The 27,658-nt window shown below is 43.4% G+C and overlaps 2 protein-coding genes and 1 long non-coding RNA gene across 5 annotated transcripts in view; 2 read left to right on the top strand and 1 right to left on the bottom strand.

Annotated features, from left to right (window-relative positions):
- Positions 1–891: 891 nt before the first annotated feature.
- On the bottom strand, positions 892–5,388 carry zic1 (zic family member 1 (odd-paired homolog, Drosophila)). Its single transcript, XM_020087590.2, has 3 exons — positions 3,875–5,388; positions 3,260–3,423; positions 892–2,835 (listed from the first exon to the last, which is right to left on the bottom strand). Exons 1-3 carry the CDS (start codon positions 4,833–4,835, stop codon positions 2,635–2,637), a joined length of 1,326 nt encoding a protein of 441 aa, XP_019943149.1. The 5' UTR covers positions 4,836–5,388; the 3' UTR covers positions 892–2,634.
- Positions 5,389–7,822: 2,434 nt separating this feature from the next.
- Positions 7,823–13,404, top strand: zic4 (zic family member 4). Of its 2 annotated transcripts, XM_069513060.1 has the most exons (3): positions 7,823–9,243; positions 9,352–9,978; positions 12,107–13,404. In XM_069513060.1, exons 1-3 carry the CDS (start codon positions 8,817–8,819, stop codon positions 12,544–12,546), a joined length of 1,494 nt encoding a protein of 497 aa, XP_069369161.1. In that variant the 5' UTR covers positions 7,823–8,816; the 3' UTR covers positions 12,547–13,404. The 2 variants fall into 2 exon arrangements, with proteins under 2 accessions (XP_069369161.1, XP_019943146.1); XM_020087587.2 differs by having other exon boundaries at positions 7,823–9,978.
- A 7,554-nt stretch (positions 13,405–20,958) lies between these two features.
- LOC138405312 (uncharacterized) overlaps positions 20,959–27,658 on the top strand; it is an 81,838-nt gene continuing 75,138 nt past the window's right edge. Inside the window, exons 1-2 of one of the 2 annotated variants that reach the window (XR_011239029.1) lie at positions 20,959–21,703; positions 26,671–26,765. This is a non-coding gene — a long non-coding RNA (uncharacterized lncRNA). Of the gene's footprint in view, positions 21,704–25,001; positions 26,350–26,670; positions 26,766–27,658 lie in introns of those variants that run through there. The other variant, XR_011239028.1, reaches the window with a different exon arrangement.

Raw genomic sequence — 27,658 nt, 5'->3', positions numbered from 1 at the left:
CTGGGGTGGAAATTAAACAGCATAGTCGAGGCTCATGCTTTGCATTCAGTTGTGCTGGCGCGTAAAAGGCGCACAGTTTGGCTGTTCTTGCTCCAATCAGCACGTGCAGGGAAATAAATTGGAGGGTAAATTATGAAGTCAAATCTGTGGAGATAATGAGGCAAATCTTTATACATCCAAACAAAAGGCTAATATATTCCGAAAGCAGTATTTTCCCATCATTATTATAGAGTGTCAGACATGGTTTTACGTTTAGGAATAGGTTTCCAAGGTCAGATGACGAATACACCAGTTTTAGGTTCACTCTCTCCCCCATCCTCCATTTCTGCATCTGTCACTCTGGCATCAGCTTTGTATTTAAATATGGTGCATGTGTGCAATATCCCGCCAGCATCGAAACCACATGAGCTGTTTTTTTTACGCAGCCACTTTAAACTATTTATATTTCCAGTTACATGTGAACATTTTTCTATAAAGCTGCAAAGTGACTTTCTTGAAACGAGTTCACAACGGTGTGGAGTGCGTCTCCTTTTTTTTTTTACCCCCTTTTTTCCCATCGCTAGCAGTGCATCAGTGAGGCTGGAACCTAGATAGATAGTGTTAAATAGAGTCGAAAAAGTCATTTTATTACCATCCTCCATTTATCTCCAAATTTAATAGTCCGTGAAAAGAAAATATGAATACATTTCAATACATTCCGGCAAATCATCTAGGATGATGGGAGTCGTGGATGTTTTTATTTTGGGCTGATAAAAGCGCACACTTGCACGCGCAACCATAAACACACACACACACACACACACACACACACACACACACACACACACACACACACACTCCTCTCATCTGCTGATGCGTGTGTTTTGTTTTTAAGATTAAAGTTGCTTTGTGTGTGTGTGTGTGTGTGTGTGTGTGTGTGTGTGTGTGTGTGTGTGTGTGTGTGTGTGTGTGTGTGTGTGTGTGTGTGTGTGTGTGTGTGTGGTGACAAAGCTGCAGACTGACAGATCGTGGCTCCGTGCACACTGGCAGTGTTAACCATGATCACTGGCGGCTGCTGATGTGATCTCTGCCTAATGGGGCGGTCAAGCAAGCTGCAGCCCAGGAACAATGAGGGGGCCACACTGACTGCTCAGCTCTGCACAAATCTACAGAAAATCCCACCGCCCCAAAAAAAAAATATAAAAAAAACACGGAGTTAAAATAAATTAGATTTGAAAATTAGATTCCCGAACAATTAAGTAAACGCAAACTCCGGTTTTACACCGAGGAAACAAACGCCCGTGATTAATCGATTTAATTTGCACATCACTGGAGGGCAAAGTGTTGGATGTTAATTTTGAATAAACAGAAGATGCAGCATGGAGGGGGGGGGATTTACTCGTTACTACCGTCAGGAAAGTTGTGACGGTGCGTTTGGAACATGCATCCTTCGGTGTAGTCGCTTTAAATGAGCTGCAGCTTCACACACAGTCACACACACATGTGCAAAAGCATGCACACACTCTGCAAACATCCCCAAATAATTTGTGCAATCCAACATGCACCGCTTATTCCACCTGCGCCAAATGCCGCAGAGTTTCACTCTGCAGCACATTATCCTACTTCATCCCATAAAGAAGAAACCATTAGTTTCCACACTCATGTTGACACCAAGCTCCAACACTAATGAAACCAATAACCTCCCAACGCATTGCATTCTGGTATTTTTTTTAATTCTTTAATATAGTACGAAATGTATCCAAACATTTTTTTTGTAAACTAAATTTTACATACGAGCGCATTTCTCCATAAATACCGACCATTTTTCTAACATGTTAACCGGTCCTTTACATGCGGATAAATATGGAAAATTGAGCTACTTACATGTAATAATACTTCCTTTCAGACAAATAAATTGACAGAGATTTTTTTTGTATATTTATCACGTACATAAACAGATTGACACGGAGTTTCAGGCTTTCACTACACGATTTATCGACATGACATTAAATAACAACAATGATACTGTGCTACTCAAACTGGACCTTGGACGAAAATGTTGCACTGGATAGGCTACAAAAGCACATTAATACTAAGAGTCGGTTAGGTCGACGTGTAGACTGTAGTAATACTGGATAATTCACATTTGGTACACAACTATAACATTCTCTTCAATGAAGTCTATTCATCGCAAATATTCTTAGAGCCATCTCATTTCTCCAATATATCAAGGGACCACATTTTTTTTCTCTTCTTCACAAATTCCCTTAAACTGTGATAGAACTATTTACAAAATAAAATATTAACATTTTCATTTCCCCCAAACTTGGTGAAATCCTTTTATGTACAAAAAAGAAAATTCAGGCCTCGCAGATCGCATGCTTGTGTGAGCAGTCTCTCAGTAAAAATAATGACTCAAAAGAAATACTGTGGGTTGTGTGGGGGGGAGGAAAGAAGTAAAACTTGGTGGCTGTCCATGCCTCCTCTTTAGTCCATGCATTCTGCCACTGCCTTTAAATTGATCGTCTGGGCCTCTTCTCAGTCCACGTTTCACTGGCTGACTTTGATTCCAAGCAGTTTTTTCTCTTTTTTAAAATTCTGCAGTTTCTCTTTCTCTCTCCCTCTTTTCCTTTCTTTTCTTTTTCTCAAAAATATTTACACGTACCATTCATTGAAATTTGACGACAGCGTGCTGTGGCTGGCTGTGTGGTGCACTGCCGAGGCTGCTGGTGATATGGAGCTGCTGCTGCTCTGGTTCTCTGTGGACGGGGAGACGATGGTGGGAGGTGTGGACGACTCGTACCCCGAGCTGGCCGCTGGAGACGGCTGCGAGGCCGGATTGGTGGATTCGTGGACCTTCAGTAATGAGAAACACGTTGTTTAAAAAAAAAAAGCAGAAAGAAGGAAAGGGTAAAGAAGTGGAAACCATGCCGTCTGCAGCAAACACGAGACATAGGAAATTCATCAAAACAAATTAAAACTCCTAATCTGACGGCAACAAGGCTCAACCAAAACATCATTCTCATTAAGATCTTAATCTGATTTGTCGGTTGGAAGACAAGACAGAAAGAAAGTGTCAAACCACATTAACTTATCCTTCTCTATTTCTTTAAAAAGGGAAGAAAAAAAAACATGCAAGCTCCTCTACTACTACTCCACCACGATATAAATAATTACATACCTGCACATTTCACATATTAAATAATACATTTTATAATATTACTCAAACAAGAGAAGAGAGGGAATAATTAAAAAAGGAAATGGAGGATTAGTTTTTTACCTTCATGTGTTTTCGGAGGGAGCTGGGGTGTGTGTAGGACTTGTCGCACATTTTGCACAGATACGGTTTGTCCGACGTGTGGACGTGCATGTGTTTCTTGCGATCACTGCTGTTTGCAAATCTCCTGTCGCAGCCCTCAAACTCACACTTAAAAGGCTTCTCCCCTAAAGAAAAACACAACATTGCACCATTAGATGGGTTAAAAAAAACTCAAGAATAAACACGAATTTATCTGCACAGTTTAACATGTAAAAATAGGGAATTAACAATTTTAAAGTGGAATATAAAGACAGGTTTTTAATTTGACATTTTGCTTCATTTAAAAAAATCTACGCCTGTAATTAATTAGACTTGATCCACTTATGCATTATTAGCAAATTCAGGTAATTCAACCAAAAATATTTACGACGAATAAGATTTTACGCACAGAATTAAAAGACTATAAAAAGCATATGAAATATTTTCTGTCGACACCTGCACTGGATCACATGCCAGAGAAGAGAGTCCAGCTGCCCACTAAATAATAACCCGGATCGCATGCATACTTTAGTCCGGGATATTGTCAGCATGGATTTGAGCAGTAAAACAAAACGACCGGATCTGCACGGATCTTACCGGTGTGAGTCCTTTTGTGAATTTTTAGATTTTCCGATCGGGCAAATACTTTGCCACAGCCGGGGAACGGACAGGGGAATGGCTTTTCTCCCGTGTGTACTCTGATGTGATTCACAAGTTTGTATTTGGCTTTGAACGGCTTCCCTTCTCTGGGGCAGTCCTCCCAGAAGCAGATGTGGTTCGTCTGCTCGGGTCCCCCCACATGCTCCACGGTCAGATGGGTCACCAGCTCGTGCATCGTGCTAAAAGTTTTGTTGCACGACTTTTTGGGGTTCGTCAGCTGCTCCGGCTCGATCCACTTGCAGATGAGCTCTTGCTTGATCGGCTGCCTCATGTACCGAAAGAAGGCCCCTGCTCCGTGGTGCGCGGCCATATTCATGTTCATGGGGCCGTAGCCGTGCAGCTGGGTGGAGGCGTAGTGGTCGGACCGCGGGCTCGTAACGTGGCCGTACTGGTCGGCGCGTCCGTACATGTCCCCCGAGAAGCCCAGCCGCATCTGGCTGTTGACCACGTTGGAGGAGGCATGGCTCGCCGCCTGCTCGTGGAGCCCCGGGAAGAGCAGGTGCCCCGCCGCATCTGAGTGTCCATGTGGCCCTGCGAAACTTCCAGAGGCGAACAAACTGTGCTGCGCCCCGGTGGCGTCCCCGAAACCCCGATTTCTGAAGAGAAAGTCCCTGGTGGAGTTGAACGCCGCCGTGGAGTAAGAGCCAACGTGGGTCGGGTGGTGATGGTGTCCCAGGGCTGCTGCTGCGTAGCCGGGCGCCTGGGAGGAAAACGCCGTCTGTCCGGAGCCAATATCGTGGGAGCTGTGGTTTATTTTGAAGGCGCCCATCCCATCCGCGAACGGATTTATCCCCAACGCCACTTCTCTCTCTGTGACTTCGCCTGTTGAGTGATGCCGTGAGGAGCCGAAAGTAGTGACTCCTATGGTGGGATACTGCGGTCCTGCGTCCAAGAGCATCTTCAGTCTAGACTCGCCGAGACGACTGAGAGCAGAAGTAAAAAAATCACGCGCAGATATTCTTCCTCCCCCTCTCTCTATCTCTTGGACCTCACTCGACTGAGCAAACTCTCAAATCCACCGCTTTTCTGTTTACTTTCTAGGACGCGAGGAATTCCCCTATAGCGCTCATCCGATGCACACGCAAAATCATGTATGCATGCAATATTGTCTTTTGCGGTTTATCTTCCTGTGGCGCAACTTTCACCTCCTCAGTCAGGCGGTGAGCTCTAGACTGATAGTCGCAATCATTCCTGCAGATAAATGAATTGAAAAGACAACACAGTCCAGCCCTGATGAATGGGAGAGGAGGGGGGTAGTCATGTGGTCGCGGAGATGCGCTCCCATTGGCGGAGCGCATTTCCCCCCAATAACATGCACTCACCAAATAACAATCCACGGTGCAGGGCCCACGCTTCTATTGGCCTCTGCGCATCATCAATCCCAGATATTGTGAGATTGCTGACTGGGAATTTGGTTAAAAGGCTGAATAACCGCAAAAACAAAAGTCGAGGAACACAGCACAACAGTTGGCCTCGTAGAAAGTCACAGCACGTTTTGCAGCCATGTACCGCAGCGAGTTTATAAAACCACATGTGTCAGATTGTCCCTGATAAGCACAACCTATCTATCTATCTATCTATCTATCTATCTATCTATCTATCTATCTATCTATCTTTCTATCTTTCTATCTATCCAACTATGTGTCTACCTAATATCTCATAATCTCATATATCTATGTATCTATCCATCATGTGTCAGTTACAAGTATACAGGTAGATTTTTACGTCTTTTCAAGCCCATGTAAAACCCTGATGTTTGATATAAACTCAGTCCACTCTCATCCCTCTCTCTCTAAACGCCCGCTGTTACCAACTGTCCCTCTTTCACTTCCATAGGAATCCACATGATTTTCTGTCTCTTGACTCTTCTGCGCATTTTGCAGTCCAGCCTCCCTCGAACACAACCCTGTCCCTACATCCACTGGAGCTCACCACGGTGGAACATCTGCGCTTTAGATTTTCCACATCATCTTGCTCACCAGCACCCCGTCACAAAGGCTACACACATATAGGGCAGTATTTGAGTTGGATCCTCCACTATTCTAATGTATCCATCACGGTTTGGCCGTGCGCTTGTGCAACTTATTCATTTTTGCAGGCCAGTGATGTACAGCCTGTGTGTAGAACGTTGTGGGTTGTCGAAGTTATCAAGTGGGATTTGCGGCGCTCTCTGCAGGAACCTCCGGCTGCTAGAGTTCAAAGCCACATGCACAGACGTGCCATGCGAACCATTAAAATATCTTCTTGGCTACGAGGCTAGTTTCTGCAAGGCATTCCCCAAGTCAGTCTGGGGAGTCCAGGGAGAGGGAGGAAGTTTTGTTGTTCTCAACTTAACAAGTAGAACCACAAGTTGATCCGAAGTTTTAGGTCGCCCACCACTCTGCTTTACAAAATCTGGAGGGATCTTTCAACAGGTGGAAAACGGTAAGCATATCATTCCAAGAAGGGAGAGTCAGGACTGGGAGGGGGGATCATAAAGTCAGACTTGCAACAATCAAGGTGAAATGTGAAACTGCGCCAAGAATTTTCTTTTGGAACTAAACGACACATAACTTTACAAACGCATTTTAAGTTTCTCATGTGCCTCATATGCAATTCTGATGCGTAAAAGATGCGTTCTTATTAAAGGGCCAATAACAGTTTAGTACCATGACTCTAATGTGTTGGAGTCGTACTGTAAAATTTAAAATGGCTACCAGGAGCTATTTGGGATTTACAGTGAAGGCAACCAAGCCAAAGCAGCAAAAGCGTTTTATGAGACCTTCCTGCAACATTCAGTTTTTTCTGTGTTTAGTATCTTTCAGTCCAAACTGCTTACATGTCTCCAAGAGTGAGTGCGCACAACTTGGACCAGAAATAGCTCTTCAAAGTTTTGCATTACGCTGGTGCTGTGGTGCCTCTGAAGGCTACAGCTGTGAGCCTCACGAAGCCCAAGCGTAAAGGCTATTTAGTCATGTCTCAAAATATTGACTCAATTTCTAACGTGCTCGATATGATGCTGTCAGAAGAGATTTTGACGAATTAATTTAGAGAAAGAACCAAGAGGAATGCACATCTGACTATTCTCTAATATACAATTTTTTTAGTAAGTGTCAGCATTTTCAGATAAATGTTTTTGCTGTATCTGAAAATGGCACGTTTAATAAAAAAGACACACGTGTTTATATTTTGTAGATTTTCTATCAATTAATTTTAAGAAGTGTGAGGGGGTCAAACACTGACGAGCGACTGTCACAATAAATTTAGACTCTTGTCTTACAGCCTTCAGTCATTACTTGTAGTCACTACAGAAGTCACACAACACCAATTAAACACGTAATAAAGTCATCAGCTCTCGAAAGGAACTTCTCTGTGGTAACTATACAGGCACTCAATATTTTTTCTGTGCAACTACAAGAATTAAACGCTCAAATCACACATTTAGAAGAAAAATAGGACGCTCTCTGGGTCACAGTTTGGTTTTAGTACTTGTGACACAACTCAAAAAATTCAAATAATAAAGTAATCACTAATAATCATCCGATTATTACCAGGATTATACAAAATATTTAAAACTACTTAAATGTAAAGTTCAGCCACGTGTTTGTGTCAGAGACAGTGTCCACGGTGCTGCAGATTACATTTTCCATTTACTGTATCAGCTAGTCAACATTTTAATGACAACACTTTATATATTTTTTTCAAAAGTTAGTTTGTTAATTGTTTAAAAAGGCAAAGTCAACAGAAAAAATAACAATCAGTGAGTAGTGGGTGATTTATAAAATTGTACGGCGTGTTGTTAGAATATTCATATCCACCTCCTAAGCATTCAAATAAAAGCACAGCACAATCGCTCAGGTTACGTTTTATACTTTTTAGGATAAGATTGTAGTAACCGATACTTACAGTACACACGCTTTTATTTTGGACTTTAGTCTGCAACGGCACCACCTCCTATGACCCTCATGTGCTGCCGTCCTGGGTCTAAAGCAAAATTACCCCGGATCATAACAACAGGTCCCGTCCATTACATTTTTTTTCCTCGCGACAATGGCAGCAGCTCGGACCGACTCCCTCTTCCTTCACACACACGGATCCTATCGAGCAGAACACGGAGTCGATACTGTAGCACGCGCTGAAGGGCAAACGGCTGGATATGTAAATGTGGGTATTTATCAAAGCGCATATTAATGCGATATACTCCGGACTATTGTTGAGTCCCACGTGGACTTATCCTTTGCCTAAGTTGACAAGCTTTTCTCCTCCGATCTCTAGCGTGCGTGCGTAATCTGTGCGTAAAGTTGATCTGCATACGGTGCGAGGCAGAATTAAGATATCACCGCTATATTTATGATCCTTACAACTCTTATAGGGACAATATGCATACTCCTGCGAGACAGTCTGTTTTGTGATCGTATAGTCAAAGTGGGGAAATTGCTGTTTCATAGCATGCACTCTTTGTTCGCTGCAACAAAGGGAAGAGGACTGTATTTCTGGATCAACTTTTTACGAGTTTTATCGTACAATAACCTTTGCATAACAACTATTTTTCTTAAGCGTTGCCCGAGGCACTGCGCAGGCGCGCTAGCTGCTTGCTGTCACTAAGACATTTTTCTTCACTTTGGAAACTGTCACTGGTGACGTCAATCACCGAGCTCTGACCAATTAGAGCGCAGGGTGATTGTTTAGCTCCACGGGCTGCAGCGCCTACCATGAATCTCTATTCAGTATCAAAGCGTCCTGCTGCTGCCTCTCAACCGAATGGGATTTCATGTAGTCTGCAGATAGAATTAACTTCATAAAGTTTTTTTTTTTCTTTATTTTTCATTGCGATTAAAATATATTTGTCATCATCATTATTATTTTGCCTGCTGTCAAGTTATTCTAAAATTAGGAAGTAATGAGCGTGGATGCTTTGGGAAGCCCCGTGATGGACCCTACGTTTTCCAAACGGAACACGGCGCTGAGATTAGTTGACTTGGCAGGGGCTCACCACCATCACCATCATCACCACCATACCCCTCAGAGCGTGACAGGCTTCCCGGGGTTCAGCAGCCATCCACACTCAATGGCTCACTCGCACCCTGGGGAGATTACTGCGGAACCCCGCCTGGGGCCGAGTCCATTCGGGCCAGAACACATGGGGCACTCCGCGGCCCTCAAAATCAGCCCAGCCCATCATTATCCCCACCACCATCACCACCACCACAATCATCATATGGCAGGCCACAGTGAAGTGGTCTCCAGTCAAACGGGAGCTTTTGGCCCGGTTCAGGCGACATCGGTCCCTTATTCTATGTCTCACACGGCCCAGGCTTTATCCGCAGGTAGGGATTTCCTCATCCGGAGAGATCTGACGGCTCAAGCCATGCCAGTGCTGACCGACCAGACTGCCGGTTCAGCCTCTCACCACGGAATGTTTGTCTCAACAACAGGTAGCTATCCCGGACACTATGGTCATCACCCTGACGCTGGGAACCATACCCTCTTCTCCGGACTCCACCACGACCAGCCTTCTAGCGGATCACCGGGTGGCCAAGCGTTGAATGGACAAATAAGGTTAGGACTACCTGGAGAAATGTACGTTAGGTCTGATCACTTGAGTCAAGTGGCAAGCTCCAGGGCTGATCCGTTCTCCGCCTCGTCGTTGCATGGCTACGGTGGTCTGAATCTGAACATGAATCTGAGCGCTCACCACCACCACCACCACGGAGCCGGTGCCTTTTTCCGCTACATGAGGCAGCCGATAAAGCAAGAGCTGATCTGCAAGTGGCTGGAGCCGGAGCACGCGCCGAAGAAACTTTGCTCGAAAACTTACAGCACCATGCACGAACTCGTAACGCATGTGACGGTGGAGCACGTCGGAGGACCGGAGCAGGCGAACCATATATGTTTTTGGGAAGAGTGTCCGAGGGAAGGCAAACCATTTAAAGCCAAGTACAAACTTGTAAATCACATTCGAGTGCACACCGGGGAGAAACCGTTTCCATGCCCGTTCCCTGGCTGTGGGAAAGTGTTCGCGAGATCCGAGAATCTAAAGATCCACAAAAGGACGCACACAGGTCAGTTGGCATACATTTACAGAAGGAAACGTTGTGAATGAAAAAAATATTTAAATCGCATGTTGAAATCAAAGAATTCAGCCAGACTGTGCACACTTTCCAGATGAGTGAGAAGTAGTTTGCATATTTTTTCAGATTCTTTTTTAAATCATATACTTTACTGTAGTTTCTTTGCTTTTACGCATTAGAAATGTCCTCCAATGAGCAATTAATCAATCCGTGCCTGCTGGTAGATTAGGGCGCAACAGCTATAACGCGGCCACCTGTTTGTTGTGAGCTGCATCAGGTCTCGCAAGTTTCTCTGAGGTTGAGCTTTTGGGGGGATCATGGTACAGCTCACTCAGGCGTTTTGACGGTTCGACCGCTTGTCCACGCCACAGCACAAAGACTGAGGCCCACGTCAGCCTCTTGTCCAAATAGTTCAGTGCATGCCAGACGTGACTGGCAGCAAAGCTGAAGTGGTGCATCTTCACATCCATTAACTGTTAATGATGATGTGGTGGTGATGTTTTTATTTTCCACTTATTCCAGACACTTGTTGCTCTTTACAGTCTGTACTTCTGTGAATACTGATATTAATAATAATGACAGTATTTGTTTGGGTTTATTGCTCCAAAGCTGCAAGGATTGGGAATGTTCTATTTTCCAAAAGAGTGTAATCAAACATCTGGAGTCTTATATTGACTTCATTTGCCAAAAGCATTATTATGGCAGCACTTTTTTTTTTTAGCCCCAGCAACAAGTTGACAAGTGCAGACGGCTCTGATAATTCACCAGCAGGTTGGCTGAGCTGCCTGCTTCTGTCGTGACTGACGTGTGGACAATGCAGCTGGAATCATGCAGCTGATTTAGCATTAAAAAACATATAACGGCGCAATATGGCCGCTTGTCTCTGTGACCCTGCAGTGACGCGCTGTGGACATAGGGGAGGGAAAGGCCTCGAAATGTCGAGTCAGACTTGTAAATTAATACAATGATGCGTCCCCCTGTTTTTTTCTTCCTATGTGTCTTCATGACACTCCCCCCTCCACTCCATTTCTGTACCCTATGTATTATTCATATAATTTGCTCACATTACCTAAGAACAAATCTGTTAAATTATTTCTGTGTGTTGACTCCCAAGGGGCCTGGTCCTTTGGTATCATGTTTAAAACCTACCCGAAAGTGTGGTTATGACTGGGGCTGCCCCTGGGGTCTGCTCCTCGACGGTTTCTTGTACTACACTAATATCCTTGATTGGCTCTCTCAGCCCAACAGCTGAAGGTCAAATTGATATTCAACCAGCAAGTGTAATTAGACAGAGGCAATTACATATTCTCAAAAGCTTTAATCGCAGGAGAGAAAAAAATCAGCAGTGGATGATTTCCCGTGTAATTTATTCAGATTGTCTTTTTTTTTCTTTTTGCCCTGTCATAATCAGGTAGAAATACTTGTTATTAAGACACAGAATTAGAGCCAGTCCACATGCATAAGTCCAACAGCAGACAGGCTGCGTTAGCACACAGTGGGGTGAAGCCTGGCTGTGGCGATACTTTCATTTATCATTATTTTCAGTTGGGTTCAGGCCTCCTCTGCCTGCAGTGCTCATGGCTCGCCTGTTTTGACGTATGTCTTGATGCGTGCAGACGCCAGGTACAGACCCAGGGCGGTGGGGGTTCAGCCATGTTTACACCAGACTGAGGCTCGTGTCAGTTCTGTCCGAGCAGGCAGACTTACAAAAAAAAAAAAAAGTGCAAGTGCACGAGTGTGTGTTTACTGTAAATACTCACAACATCAAAGTTTTCAAGATAAAATCTGGGGAATCAACAAAAAAAGTCATCGGAGTGGCTGTGATTGCGCATGCGTAAAATATATTTTTGCAGTATTTTTACAATTTACTTTGTATTTTTTTAGTGACAGGTACTTGGATACTTGTTGCTCAGTTTATTCTAAGCACATAAATTCAGGTCACACACTTTGTTGGTGTGTTAAAACATTTTAGATTTATGTAAAATACTGCGGCTGCTAGAAATGTTGTGGACAATACAATGAATACCTCAAATCTTGCATTATGAGCACGAATGGCAACGTTTTTAATTTTTTTAATTCGTTGATTTGCATCTCATTGTGTCACCATCACTGTTAACAGGTGAAAAGCCCTTCAAATGTGAGTTTGACGGCTGCGACAGACGCTTCGCCAACAGCAGCGACCGGAAAAAGCACTCCCACGTCCACACCAGCGATAAGCCCTACAACTGCAAAGTGAGAGGCTGCGATAAGTCCTACACGCACCCCAGCTCCCTGAGGAAACACATGAAGGTGCACTGCAAGTCCCCCCCTCCCAGCTCGGGCTACGAGTCGTCCACCCCGTCCCTGGTCTCCCCCTCCTCAGACCTGGGCCGAGAGCCAGGAGGCTCCTCGGTGCTGTCGGAGCCGGTGGGGGCCTCCCAGCCGGCGAATTTAAGCGAATGGTACGTGTGCCACAGCTCAGGTGCCAGCGGCGCCCAGACACCACCCAGCGGGCCCTCCACACCCGACCCCACAGAAGAGCCACCTTACAGAAACCCAGAACCGAGGGACGCGTTTTAACGCACCTCGGACTCCTAAACCACCGTTGCAGAGGTGACAAGAACACATTTTCACAAGCTTAACTATTGTAAATGGTTTGGCTTTGGTGCCTGTACGCCTGTTGAAGGCCCACTGGTCCCCCCTCCTCCCTTTGATTCCTGGATGAACCACCAAACAGACACCCAGAGCCAAGAGACGCATTTGAACCACATTGGAAGGAAAATGTGTCAGCGTTAAAGACGTGCTAATTTCCAGGCACAATAAAAGAATATATTTTCAAACCTCAGCTATTACGCCCTGACGGCCCACTGGTCCACTTGTGGAGGGGGGGTCGTGTAAATCCGTTAGACTATGTGGTACTTTATCGTAGGCTAGGCATGTTGGTGTAAAATTATTTTGTAAATTCGAGTTTCTGACTTCAATATGCTTTTATTTATTTTTCAATCTAATAACGAGGGATTTTTTTTTTGTATTATCGAACCAAAGTGCATGTTTCAATTCGGGAAAAAAAACCTGTACATTTGTACATTTTTGTAAGTTTCGATGTGTTGATGTTGATAGTTTTTTGTAAGGGTGTGTTTCAGAGCAGTGTCTTTCTGCAGTTATTTGTACAAACGTTTTATGTTTACAGCACCCCCTCCCCATCTGTGCATAGGGTCAACTGTTTCATACGCCTGCAGTATTTGATATACAACCGTGAAATTCTAAATGTTTTATCAAAGTGGGCATTTTGTGATTTTTTGTATAATTGTCGTCAACTTTTTTTGTTTTTGTTCCTCTTTTGAATATCTCAAATCGAGTGGCACTCAAAATGCGCGCCGAATTGCCTTGTAATTTGTGAGTATTTTGAATAAATCTTGTATGACAAAAACGTGAGAACGCTGCTGAGCCATTTGGGGTTCATAAAATTTAAGTATCGTAAAAAATTGGGAAGATGTGCAATATTTCTCTTATGTCACTTTAAACGGCATGTCTTTAAAAATATTATTTCCATAAAAAGAAAAAAAAGAAACTATTGCTTCTTTTTACGCGCAGGAAAGCTCCAGTAAAAAAATATGTCCAAGTCAACTTTCCAGGTGCAGATATAACCGCTGCAATCCAAAGAAATACAATCGGTAACAGGTCATTTTATATAACATTTAAACTTTTTTTATTTTCGAAAATGTTTCGTGGTTTAAAAAAAAATGAGGGGTGTGTGTTTAAATCGTGCTCCGTTTGTGTTAAGTCTTACTTTCTCTGCTGAGCTGTGGTTTGATGCAGACGTGGGCAGAGGTTGATGAAAGGCAACAATATTCTGATCCAGACTTCAAAGAGCGTTGCGCACAAAGAGCCATTTTTTTTCACGACGGTGAATCCTCATGGTGAATTAAGATTTCTATAGCAATAGCCAAGTCAAACTCAAATGATATGGGGCCAAGTCCGCGGACTGAAAAGCGCGCTCTAAAGAATGTAATATTTGCTTCCCATGGGGTCGGAAACGGTAATCTATGTCCTTTATACTGGAGACGAGGGCAGTATAAAGAAGAAAAATATATTCTTTTGCTCCGGGCCTACTTTACGACAATCAAAGGGGAAGCCCCTGAAACGCAGTTGTCCCACACCATAATAGACTCGCATTGCAACAGGGCCGAGCTGCTCAATGGATAAAATTAACCATAATCATATTTTAGCCTCAATACATGAAACATGTCCTATGAAACCAAGCTGTATATAATGATTAGTGCACATTCCAGCATTAGACGCGTGCATTAATTATTTCAGCTTTAAACATGCAGATATTTTTTTCAGCAGTTTAAAATTTTATTCAATGTGCAACTTTTAATCCAAACCCAAATCATTTTAAAGAAAAGCTTATGAGCTTTGTTGTACTTGGAAAACTTTCGGCTGAGCGGTGATTTGACTCCACACCGGCCCAGACTGAGGCAGAAAGTGGGTGGAAACAACAAGGCTACAACTCTTTCCGTGCGTTTATAGAGTTTGGTTAAGTGCATGACAGTTTGCTCTGTAGAAGAGGCCCAGCTGAAAGCAAAGAATAAACACTAAAGCAGCCAAATAGAAGAAGATGATGATGCCTCTTTTGGCACCAGCTCTTGTGCGTAAAAGGGGGGGAAGGAAGAAAGAAAGGAAGAAGGAAAACAACAAGATAGTTGGATCTCAATTGAAAGTGGGAGTCTTTGAAGTGGAAGTTAATATCAGAGGGATTCTTCTGGGTCGTCTGAACAACGTTGATGACACGGAAAGCCTTTTGTCACCGATTTGTTGGGCTCCTCTCTATTGGGCCGTCTAAAGCTTTTAGTTCCAGCCGTCAAAATGGACAAGAACTAACTGAGTCGCGTAAAAACATTTTCCATTCAGCGCTGAGAGTGAAGGATAAGCAACACTTAAAGGGTTGTTTCGCTAGAAGAAGAAGAAAGAAAAGAGAGAGGGGGAGAGCGTTAAAACAGAAAGGTCCGCAGTGTGCGTCAATTAGGAATGGCGCAGACTGCATTTTTTAAGCCAAAGTATTTCTGAATTTGATCTCTACCACAGGCAGGAAGTAAAAGAAAAGTGGTCGTGAATTCATTTGGAGGAAGAAAAAAATGCTCCAGAGCTGCAGAAGCTTGGTGACCTTTACGCACAGTAATTTATGACTTTGACCAAATATAAACACGCAGTTTTCAGTCAGAAACCGAGCTGGCACGAGCAGGCTTAGAGGGGTTTGTTGGATCCAACGACTTTAGTACATAAAGTGCTGAGGGAACAGGCGAGCTTTTACCGCAGCAGATAAAATGTGACGACTGTTTGCTTGATTGTAAAAGTTCAATCCCCGGCGCGCAGACACTGGATACCGCAGGCTGCAGTTATAGGAGCGTAAGAGGGGATCTTTTTAACAACCGATCCCGGTGGGTTCACTCGTCGGGGCCTCCCCCTGCCGTCAGCTGAGTGACAACGTGACAGCGTCTGATCTGATATCAGCCGTGGGGTCAAGAATCAAGAAAAGGTGTGTGTGGGTGCGTGTGCGTAAAGAGAGAGGAGGAGGAGGGCAGAAAGGGAGAGCGCCTCCACTTGAGCAGCACTGCTCGGATGCCATGTCCACTCCAAAAGCCCCAAAAAGGAAAGTGATGGCGGTTTTGCGCAGGAAATACATATTCACTTTAATCACAGAATAGATGGTTTAAAGAAAAAAAAACCTAAAACTAAAGAAAGCGAGAAGAAAGGGGGAGGGTTGAGCTGCCAAAGTGCAACAAAAAGAAAATGAATCCATTTCAGCTCTTTGCTCGGCCTCTCACCGCCGCCACCGCTGCATCCTGAGGCTCATTTGAGTGTGAAATATCATTTCTTTGTAAAAAAAATAATGGAGGCGGTAATCCTACTTCCGGAAATTGTCCGGCATTATTGAACAAAGCCCTTTTAATAGGGGGATTAGCAGTCTAGGAGTAAAAGCCTCACTCACCCTCCTTCACTACCTCCCACCTCCCCCTTCTTTTCCTCCACGCTCACCCCACGCTCCGACACCACCATCAGCACCTCCACCACCAACCAGGTCATAATTATCAGGAATGAAGTGGCCGAAATTGGCATTGAGGATAAAGAGGAGAGGGGCTGGGGGGACAGGTGCAATATACAGGCAGGAGCAGACCTCTGGAAACACTGAACACAAGCATGAATGGATCATTTTGTATCCGTTATTTTACAGTCTACAGATTAACACAGGAATTTCACCACTTTACCACTTTATTATCTATATTTTCTTACAGCATTTTTACTCTTCAAGGAGCATTCCACTTTGTTTATTAGACTTCCATGGCGTGCGCAAAGAGGGAGGTCAGAAGGCAAATTACGCACACCCACAACTTAACTGCAGCCATAGAGGTTGTCATGAATATTGAATATTTTTAATCTCACATAATATCCTCTGGTCTCTCAAGCTAAATTAACTATATTCAACTTTTTTTTTAAAACAAAGTGAGCGCACAGAGGAGACACCCCTGCTGTAGCTTTTGTGTGTGACATGTGAACCCCACTATCCTAGAACCTGGAAATAAAATGAGCGACCCTCCTCCTCTTTCTTCAGGATTACCGTCATGCACAGATTTCAGGAAACTAAGTTATTTTACTTCCATGGATGAGTGCTCGCCCTCCAATGCCAATCAGCCCCCTAGTAACCCATGTAGGCCCGAACACGGTTTTCTAACAACCTCCGCATTATATGGCGGAATGTGCCACATAGTTCACACCTGCGCTCTGAATAGCAGCCCTCCTTCAGTGTATGATACGCCTGTTGGCCTTGGTCTCAATGCAGCTGCATGAATGAATCAGCGACCCCGCTCATTTGGCTCCTCTTTTGATCCGAGGTCTCCTTCTCTCGCTTGAAGTCGCAGCCTCGCCTGCAGACGGTCTAGTTAACGAGAGCTCTGATGACTTCTTTTATTACAGTGCGAGTGGAGTGATTATATACATGGAGCCTATATATCGCAGATGAACTTGTTGCTGCAACGTGAGCAAACACATGGATCTAAATATTTTTGGAGTCTATTCAGGAGAGGGAGGAACATATGGGGAACTAGAAACGTGCAGAAAAAATATAAACACCAACCTGATGGCGCACGGATTCTTTTCTGCTCATGTCTGCAGATATCTCTATTTCTGACATTTATTAAGCAGGAAAAAAAATTATTGCCAGATTTAACATCCAAGTTTAGGGGCTGAGCACTATTTGTAATGTCGTGTATTGGCTCCACGTGCGCCCTAAACTCCACATCCATGAAAGTGGGCCATGCATCATGCAGAATAAATGATTCTGAATCCTGGGACTTGCCCTTTGACGATGGCGTCGATCTGACGTTCAGCAGAGGATCATAACTTGAATTGATCATCCTCTGCTGACCTCTCCGTGATCTCACAGCAGCAGTCATGGGGAACAGGTGTGTTAGGGTCCGTGGAAATCTGCACAAAAAAGCACCAAACTGTACTTTGAAAAAAGAAAAATCCGAAATGTTAAAGCTCCAGAGGCCTCAGCTCTCAAGTTTTTAAGACAATTTTACAGTGGGGAGTGAAAAAGTGGAGATAGTAAGTGCTGCAGGAATAAAAATATATAAATAAAGTGAAATCTGAGAAGAAGGGGTCCACACACAAGCAAATGGACCGTTTTAGAATAAAAAAACCCTCCTACTGATTTAGCCAAAGCCATAATGGCGAAAGTGCGTTTCTCCACTCGATAAAAGAGACAGTATATCATCATATATCAAAATAACCCAGAGTGTGAGGAGATGCAAATGCTCTCGACATTATGAATCATTGGTTTATCTGCACTATTTCACACGTCAGATGTGGGGAGATATGTTCCAAACAGACACAGTTTGAGAAGAAACATAATGCATGTGATCAGTGTAGCAGGATCCAGAAGACTTTGGGTCATTTCGCCATCTCCCGCAGGAAAACACATTACCCCCTCTCATATTTACATACTCTTTAGTATTTGTCAAACATTCATAAATTACAAACTAATGAAATGTTCGACGGTCCTTGGAGATGGAGCTAATGAAGACATAGACTTTTCCTTGCTTTCTGACACATCTTTGTCAGGTTTAATACCATTCGCTCCATCACGCTCTATTAACTATTATTATACTTATGTCAGGCCACCGCTGACACGTTACGACACCGGGATCACCTGCAGGAGGTGGGCACGCCATGGGATATAAATGGCCTCCATCCATAATGCCAGTAGCCTGTATAAAAGTATTACTTTAACTGAGATTAATATATATACGAAAGTGAATTTTAGAGGAGCACACTGCACAAAAAAATCTCTTCAGAATATCTTAAATATTTAAAAAATGTAAAATAAATACTTGTTTTACGCATTTACCAGTGCCTCAAAAATGTTTTATAATTTTGCCTAGGAGGAGAAAAAAATAGTTTTTTTTTATACTTCCTCCTTTAAAATAAATAAGTTTTAATGCATGAATTGTTAATATGGATCTTTTTTTGCAGTGTGTGTGTGATTAAAACGTCAAGAGCCACTTGGACTGAACCTGTGCAACGAAGAAAAGAGAGGAAGAGGAGGGGGAGATATTAATTATGGAAGAGTGTCAGGCCGAGTATTTATTTATTCATTCATTCAATCAATAATTCGTTAGTGTTGTTATTATTGTGTTTTTTCTTTCTAACCCTTCCCAACGCTTCACACTTAAAAAACCCACAGACACGAACTTATGAGACAACACTTTGAAATGCAATGAATGGGAGGTTGTTGTTTTTTTGGTCGCTGCAACAATATAGATCCTCTGAGACGTGATTATTTGACAGAGAAAATCCCCAGCGTGTCAAGGTTGTCATATTCCCCCCCTCGCCTCAGTGTCCAATGCAAATACCGTGCCATAATCAGATGCAGCAGCATGACGCGTTTATTACTTTGTCAATCATCTTGATGCGACTGTATTGAAACAAAGCGAGTCCCACGTCCGGTAATAGAATTAAAGAAGAATGATAAAAAAGGCCTTTTCAGCAGCTGGCAATTTCACTTTGACGCGTAAAACCATACGCAGGCTGCGAGTAGCTCCCAGACGCACAGGTCAGGGGTCTTTATCTGTCCCTGAAAACTTTGTATACTCACACACTCTCAAAAAAAAAAAAATAATAATAATAATACGTTTTATTTTATGGCACTTGATTCTGTCCGAAGCAGGATTTATTTGTCCCCTTCTCTCGACGCTACGCGAGGCTTATCCTCTCTGTCCATGAGTTAATTCATCAAAAGAAAAAGTTTCAATACGATTTTTTTTTTTCAAAGTCGACCACTGCGACATTCTTCGAGCCTGCTCTATCTTCATAATACTGATTTGTGTAGCCTAGGAAACTCCCCAGACCAGAGCAGCCCCAAAAAGCCCAGAGGGATTTGTTTCTCCTCCTCCATTGCTTTCTCCAAAATTCTTCCATTAATGCTGGATTTAAGAAATGACCAAAAGAAGAGAGTATTTAATGCTTTTTTATTCAATTGAAGGGTTTCCAAAATAACCAGTGCAGCAGCAGACAAGGTAAGTGTCGTTTCCCCTCACATAATGGCACAATCCATAGTAAAAAGAAAAAAACATGAGTGGTATGTGTATGAGTGTGTTAAGAGCTGTCAGGAAATCAGCCTCTCTGAGTCCTTACCCGGCGTTAAGGCTGTCTAATTTCTTGGCATAATTAACTTTATGCTCGGAATCAATTGTTTCCTGTACACAGCCAGGGTCCAGGACTGCAAGCGGTGAGAGGCCTATTTGAGCATGTGAGAAAGCAGGAAGCAGCCCTACCTGCCACTCATTAAGGCCACAGAAACTCAATACAAAGAGGGGGGAGAAGGATTAGACCTGCTCGTTATACCTGCCGCGCAATTAACACTACTTATTCGTCTAATCCCTCTGTTCTAGAAATAATTGGAGTTGCGATAATAATAATAATAATAACACCAAAAAAGAGGAAGGAAATACGCACGGGCCATTGTAGAAAATCATGCGCACTATATTTCCGCGTATGATGATTGGAATAATAATAATCTGTTTATTTTGTGTCCTAACGTAGATTTCCTCTCTCTTCCTTTATTTCTTGTAAGTGTGTGAGGGTGAGGGGGTGGGGGTGGGTGAGGAGTGGGTGTGTTGCCTTCACGGAGCACCAAAGAATCTGCTGCTGATTTGTGAAGAGTGCTCTTCCTCTTATTTTCCTGTGAAGCAGGTAGAGAATCAGCATCTTCCTCCTCCTCCTCCTCCTGCTCCTCCTGCAGTTAGTCACATCCCCTTCACGGAGACGGTGCGACTCCTTTGTCCCCGTTGTGTTGTAGGTGAATCGCAGCACACTTGAACTGAAAGAGGACTTGACCTTTGCCTTTATGTCCCGCCACCACCCCCACCCCAAATGTTTGTCTAAATCACAATTGTCTTTTGTGAGGGGACATGCGCTGCCGTGACGCGTCCCATTCAGCGGATGGGTGTTCGCAGTCAGACGGGGAGAGAGGGAGAGGACGCCGGTGGCGCGTAAAGGTGTTTGGAAACTTTTTTTTGGCACAGAGGAAAAAAAAGTGAAAACTAAAATCCTTGTTTCCATGTGTGATTAATTTCTCGCTCCTGTGTCTGTAAACACCCTTTAAAACGCACGCTCGGACCCCATGCGAAGCTCCAAGAGCGCATGAGCGTCCACATTGCGGGAGGGATGAACTTGTTACCGCTCATGTCAGCGCGCAGGTCTACCTACGTCTCTGCTGGATGGACGCACGGGTCAGTGGAGCTGTCGGAGGTGGGATTCCTCCAGGTTTCTGTCATTGTGCGCTCTTATTATTGGCTGCAAACAAACACTGACCTCAGCGGTGCAGCGCTGGTGTGGTCATTTCTATTAAGGTGGATAAAGTGTGGAGGTCATGCACGTGGCAAATTAGAAAAGAAAAATGTAAATAAAAACACATGCAACATGTATTCAGTTTTCTTTAAAATAAACAGATTATTTCAAAACGAAAACACTTTGAAATGAAAATTATATCTGAAGTTGTAAAAACTCAAATATCAAAAATTAAATTACCACAAAATGCATTTTTTTCCAAGTGAGTAATATTGTCAGAAGTCACTTTAAATGCGTAACCATCGATTTATTCACCACTAAATGTAAACCGGTGCTGATTTATCCCCCTTACCTGTACATAGTTGGCAAACATTGTTTGTCTTTTTTTTGTTTAATTTATAAACGTAAAAAACTTTATAACGTTGATTTATTTTGGTTTTGAAAAGTGTGTCAATCATCCAGTTGACAAATCTGTGCACGTGTTTTAAATTTCAGTGGTTGGACTTTTTAAACTTTATCATATAACAAGATTAAAACCTAATAATGTCCATGCGTAAACTCAGCCAACATGTGGAATATGCTCGTAGTTCAGCACAGGACGAGTCTTCAGAAACAGCGAACACCGGCTCTGAGCCTCTCTCTCTCTCTCTCTTTTTCCAGCAGGCTCTCGACACGTTGTAACACTCTTCCTGTCAGTTTCCTCGGTGTCTTCATTCTGTGCGCCGCAGCCTGGACGCAGTGGCTCCGCAGTTGCTCAGTAAACTGCGGGAAAGTTACTTGGGAGCGATAGAAACACAAGCGGAGCCCAGTAAACGGCTGCTGTTTATGACAGGAGGGACGCGCTGCAGCCTATAGAGCAGCAGCGACGTGTTCATTCATCACGAGTGTGAGATGACAAACACACACACACACACACACACAGACAGACAGTAGAGGCCATTTTCTTCCTCATAATGCTTCATGAAACGACTCCAGATATGATGATAATTACACTGCAGAGAGTCATTGCCAGTATTTACCCTTTTTATATTGTTTTTGCTCATATATGCAGATATTTACATAATCCTGGTATTTAAGGACATAGTATGTTATTGTATTTTTTGGAATTGTAAGAAGTGTAGTGCACTGCGAGAATAGGACTCTTGGGAATGCAGACAAATGACCCTGGCTATCTTTTAAGGTCACCATTATAAAATCTGTATTAAAAACACGTTTAAGAAAGACAGAAATACAGTCCCCCACACCCCAGAAAACATTCAAGTATTATCATGGCTTTATTTTCCATCTTTAAAGACAAACACTTTGCTGTTTTAATCAACTTTTGGTCCAATAAGTCATCTTAACTCGTATTTTAAACCAAGCAACTCTTGATGTGGAGAAAATGTAAAATACTTTATTAGTGTTGCAAAGATTGAACAATTACACCTATGTGTTGTGGCACACTGGACTTCATCAGAGAGAGTATAACCAGAAGTAAAGAAGACGCAGCCACAGTTTGACAGCATTTACAGAGCAGAAAAAAACTATATGATATCATTCAAAATTCACTGAAGAGACAGTTACACACAAAAACATCCTCACAAATCAAGTCATAAGAAGGCATCATAATCAACTTCTTGATTTTCTTCCATGGATTCAAAAAGTGAATTGAAAATATTAAGGCACCAGTAAAGAGTCACTAATAAACCCACACACCAACCTGAGCTCTTCTTAAGCTTGTAGCACATTCAGTAGTGTATGGGGGGTGTTACCCCAAAGAGGAGCTATCACTCCCTTCACAATATTCACTTCTGTATTGTTCAGAGGTGAAGAGAGTGAAACAAGGATTAACCATTTGACTGTGTGACATGACGCTCAGGCTCTCCAGAGACGTACACAATATCATAATTAATGTTGAGGGCAGATTTAAAATGTAACCTAGACTGTGGCTGCCTTCAGTGCACAAAGGAAATGTTTGGAATTCATCATAGTCTGCAGAGAGACCTGAAAATAGAGTGACTGTTCAAGTCTCACTCTTTCTCTGCAGCATTTTCACTCTTTGCACAATAATTACAAGCTTCAGTCTCTTATTTCAACTTTAAAAGAGGAAAATGTGGAGATAGCTGTCAGGAATATGTTTAAATTTCTTGGTGTCGTGACTCTACAGTAAATATATAACACTGCAGTGTCTCCTGCTTTGTTGACAAACCCCTGCTCATGTAGCTGCAGGATGCTTGTGTTGAAATAAATGTAGGATACAATAACACATCATAGAAATGATTGTAGGTGTTTCTCATGAGGATTGACTGTGTGGAGTCACTGTAAATGCTGTATTCATTGTAGTTGGAGCTGCACTGATGATTTTGCCCTTCTGGGGTTTTTTTCTTTCCCCAAACTGGAACAAGGAGGGGTCAGACACAGAGTCCTCCTCCACATCATCTCCTCGTCTCCATAACTTTGTTCCTCTCGGTCCGCAGATCAAAAGCCTCTAAAATTGGTGTCCCGAAGATGAACATTGTTGAGGTGACAGGGCGACAATGCGGAGAGAAAGCGTGGTCTATCAGACATGTCAGGCCGCAGAAAGGAGAGGGAGGAGAGGCTGACAAAGGCCTGGGTGTCGATTTAATACCCCAACTGGAGGAATTTCAGGGTTGTTTTTTTTTGTAACTGTGGCCATGTCGGTTTCTCCTCAGTATTCTTCCAGTGCGCATCTGTGGTCCATGGGCTGGGGTGTGTGAATGGGTTGGACACGAATGAGTCAAACGTTCATATTTTTGCAGATCCAACAAAAAGTGAATGATTGAAACGTCTCCAAACTCGGTGCGCGCCAGAGGCAGATGTTTGGTCAGTGTTTAGTGAATGCACAAACTTTGCCAAGAGGTGATGTGGCTAAAACTGAATTTAAAAAAATGCGTAACAGGTGCGTAAAGTCATTTGTGTGAATGTAAGAGTGAGACAGACTTGTCTTTGCGCTGCAACCTGCTGCTTCGACAAAGACTCTCTAACAGTTGAAAAGCATCCGAAGTGACTGGAGCTCAGACACTCGCAGAATCAATATTTGTATTCATTTGAGAAATGAGGAGTTTGAACAACGAGACAAAACCCGACAAAGAAAACAGGCGTGAATGCAAGTATTGTCCCTGGGCTTTGAAATTCTGATTCACCATATCATAACCCCTGCGAGGAAAAAAACATCAATATCCCCGCGGAAAAGACGCGTTTCTATGGAAAACCAAAGAATTTTAGCTCATAACAGATCCGGCGCAGGATAAAGCAGGAGGGGGGGACCAAAGACATCAAAGACTCGGCTCAAGGAGGCTTTTTGCGCGAAGAAAAGATGGACGATGCTGACTTTAAGCGTTGGGTTGTGTCTGTAAAAGTAGCCCACAAAGCACTTTGCAGCAAAGTTTTTTAGCATCAAAGTTACAGCTGTGCCAGGCTTTCCAAATGTCTTTGTCTCCAGTGATTTATTTGTGTGTTTTTTTCTCATCCATGTTTTTCCAAGGGCACAAAACAGCAAGAGCAAATAATTTTGTTACAAATACACACCCATGAATATTTACATGTTCTATACTGAGGTGCTCATGTATTCTCGTCATCATAATCGCACCTTAAAAGGATACACAGTCAAATATCAATGCTGCGCAATTACGCACAGATTCTGACTCGCTGTTTGGTGGTTTGTCTTTTTATTTGCACAAACCCCGTCGTTTTAAAACAGCCCCATCAAAACAGAACACAGACAAAGTCATGTCAAACTTCCTGGAGCAGTATTTATTTCTCTGCTATAATAAACCCGACACGCAGTGCACGGAGAAGCTGATGGCTGAAATGTCTCAATTTTAAGGCCCGCGGACATTTTTATCCAAACGCCTTCTGCCTGACACGCAGGCGGCACGGAGGCAACACTAAAGTAAACAGGACTAACAGGAGACTAGTCCCTTTGTTGTGGCGGAGGCAGCTGCCCAGCCCTCTATTATCCCCGAGCAGACTGACCGCATCCTTCCCACTGCCCCCTCACCAACCCACTGCACAAAAAGAGAGGGATGTTCTGCTTGCATGGGTAACACTGTCGTTCCAGCCCTTAGCGGTCCTCTTGCTCTCCATTGAAAGGAGTGGGAGTAGTGGACACAGCCTGATCTGCGGAGTACAAAGGCTCTGCGTAGAGTCCCAATGGAGTGAAAGGAATGAAGGGGCTGGAAATTTCTGAAAGAGGGTCGGAAGATTTAGAGAAAGAGCGGAAGTTTTGTTGTTGTGCTTGATTTCCCTTCCTAACTAGGGATGGATAAAGCCACTTAAAGCCAGTTTATTTACAATTTAATAAGCAGAAAAGAATTTGTTCCCCTGATTAGCCTGGTGCAGACACACTGATTGTATATTTGAGGCTATGTTACCAATTCATTATTATTATTTCATCATTTGCCATATGCTCGTTTGTATCACCGAAACCCACACAGGGTCCCCCGGTTTCTGTCGTGCAACATGCATCACTTTTAATCAAAAATGAAAGTTGCCTTTATTTTGTTGTTAAAGGCAAAATCTTCTGACCTGGATATGAAATTTAATATTTTCCCTCCATTTCCTCTATTTTTTCCCTGCTGAGTCAGATTTCTGTGGATTGAATAAAAGCTCCACTCCCCAGAAAAACACTTCCTCACACTTAAACAAAAACAGCGGAAAGGAGTTTAAAGGCCAACCATTTTAATTAACAGTAATGAGGGATTATTGGCCACAATGAGAAGAATCAGATATCCAATGTGTTGCCTGGCAGAGATGGGAGTCGGAGGCCCGTGCGTGTGCCCTCGGGGGAGTCCCATGCTGGCAGGGTTTATGTGGACACACACACACACTTTCAACAAGGATTGAATATGACCCTGTTGTTTCAAAATAGCCTCCTGATTTATATCCATCAAGGTTTAAAGGGCCCGTCATGTCTGCTGAAATAGAGGTGTTGACAGCCACACTTGACAGCTCCCGGCTCATACTGTTTTAATGTTGCTGTTATGGCCTGGCTGTCTTACACACTGTCCATGTCCAGGTATTTTGGGCTAAATAACATGACAGTTTATGTGTCAGGGTTGTTCGGTATACCGGTACTAAATTGGTACCGGGGTACTGATGCATTTAAAATGGTACTATACAGCTTGGATAATACCGGTACTTTTTTTTTTTACGTCGCCGTGTGACGTCACCGCGTACCAATTTGAGACGAAGCGACCAGGCGAGCAGCGTGGAGCAGCAAACAGAGCAGGAGTCTGGCGACAGAGAGAGATAAAGGAGAGAAAGAGAGAGAGAGACAGGAGCAGAGAGAGAATGGCAGCTGCTGCAGCCATCACCACGCCGCAACTCGTAGTTAATCCAGGTGCGCGAAGTGCTCCGTGGAATTACTTCGGCTTGAAAACAAATGAGCTCGGTGAAGCCATGAACACCGATGCACCACTGTGCAAACGGTGTTACAAAACATGTGTGGCCAAGGGTGGAAACACTTCCAACTTGACAAAACACTCGAAGGAAAAGCACCCAGACCTGCACGAGGAGTTCAGAGAACGACAGGTACCAAGTTCAGTACTGAAAGCAAACAACGCCAGCCCCCTTCACTCTCCACAAAAGTAGCTCTGGAAAAAATTGAAACCTGTCTTTGTGTTATTTTATTGTATTTACTGATGCAAAATGTTATAGTTCTAAGATTTTCTATTAAAATAAAGTCAATAATGACATTTTTTGTGTTCTCTTTTTATTTGGAAAAGTATCGAAATACATGTTGGTACCGATTCCAAAATGTTGGTCCCGTGACAACGTCATCGTGCATCGCCTGTGTGAAAGTTTACAACATTTCCCCAAATAAATAGTTAGAATGTCTGCTATACTTTTCAGGCACTGGGTTCCGTGAAGGATGACTGGCACAAACTGGGATGTTCAGGGACGCAGGAGGGACTTTGGATCCGTTTATGCAAGCAGCACAAACTCAGGTATGGCATTTCACATCACACCATCCACACCAGAGCCTCATGCTATAAATTGCAGGGTAAACCCAGGAGAGTAAATGCTGGTTTAACATTGTGCCACAGGACCGAGATCCTCTGAGAAATTCACGCAGCGTTAGAATCCTCTTTGAAGGCACATTCCATAGGTCACAGTGCAGACACCACGCAGCCGGGCCGTTTCATCCCCGTCAACATTTGTCTGGGCCACGCAGTCACCCTCAGGCCAAAAAGAAACACGCTCGGGATTTCTCGGTCTATAGTTAGCAAAAGGACAGCTCCTCTGGCTCCACTGAGCGGAGACACGACTGACATCAGCACGGACGGGTCTCCGATTGGTGGAGGGAGTGATGAGGAAGTAAGAAGAAATCAGGAAGCACTGCTGTGTTTCAACTTAATCCACAAGCACTGTTAACTGTAATTAGGCTGAATTGTTAGTGACACACATCAGGTCCTACACATTATATGAATGAAAAGGGACCCTGTGTTTTGCTTCCTGACTCAAGTGTGTACTATTTTAGCTCAGTGTGCACACAGTGACGGTGCACGCTCTTATAAAGCCCCTCGTGTCGTAATTACATCATCTCGAGTCTTGTCATTCAGACACTAGCATGTGAAGCATGTAAACTGCACGGCTGCCTATATATCAGCCTGCTTTGTTTGACATTTATACACAGCCAAGGCCTCGTGTAATTATGAGCTTACGTTCTGTCAAATATTTAATGCCTCGTGAAACAGTCAGCTATTTATAATGTACAGTGAGCGGTGGTGTGTTATCTGCAAGAGAGGAAGAGGCGCAGTGTAGAGCTCTGATCCCCGACATGTGCACAGTAAACATGATTATGAGTTACAAGTTTGAGATGCCAGCAGATACCAGTAAC

This window comes from Paralichthys olivaceus, chromosome 17, assembly GCF_024713975.1.
Source record: "Paralichthys olivaceus isolate ysfri-2021 chromosome 17, ASM2471397v2, whole genome shotgun sequence".
Lineage (NCBI taxonomy): Eukaryota > Metazoa > Chordata > Actinopteri > Pleuronectiformes > Paralichthyidae > Paralichthys > Paralichthys olivaceus.
Note: the sequence above shows the minus strand (reverse complement) of the source record. Positions and strands in the feature narration are given on the sequence as shown.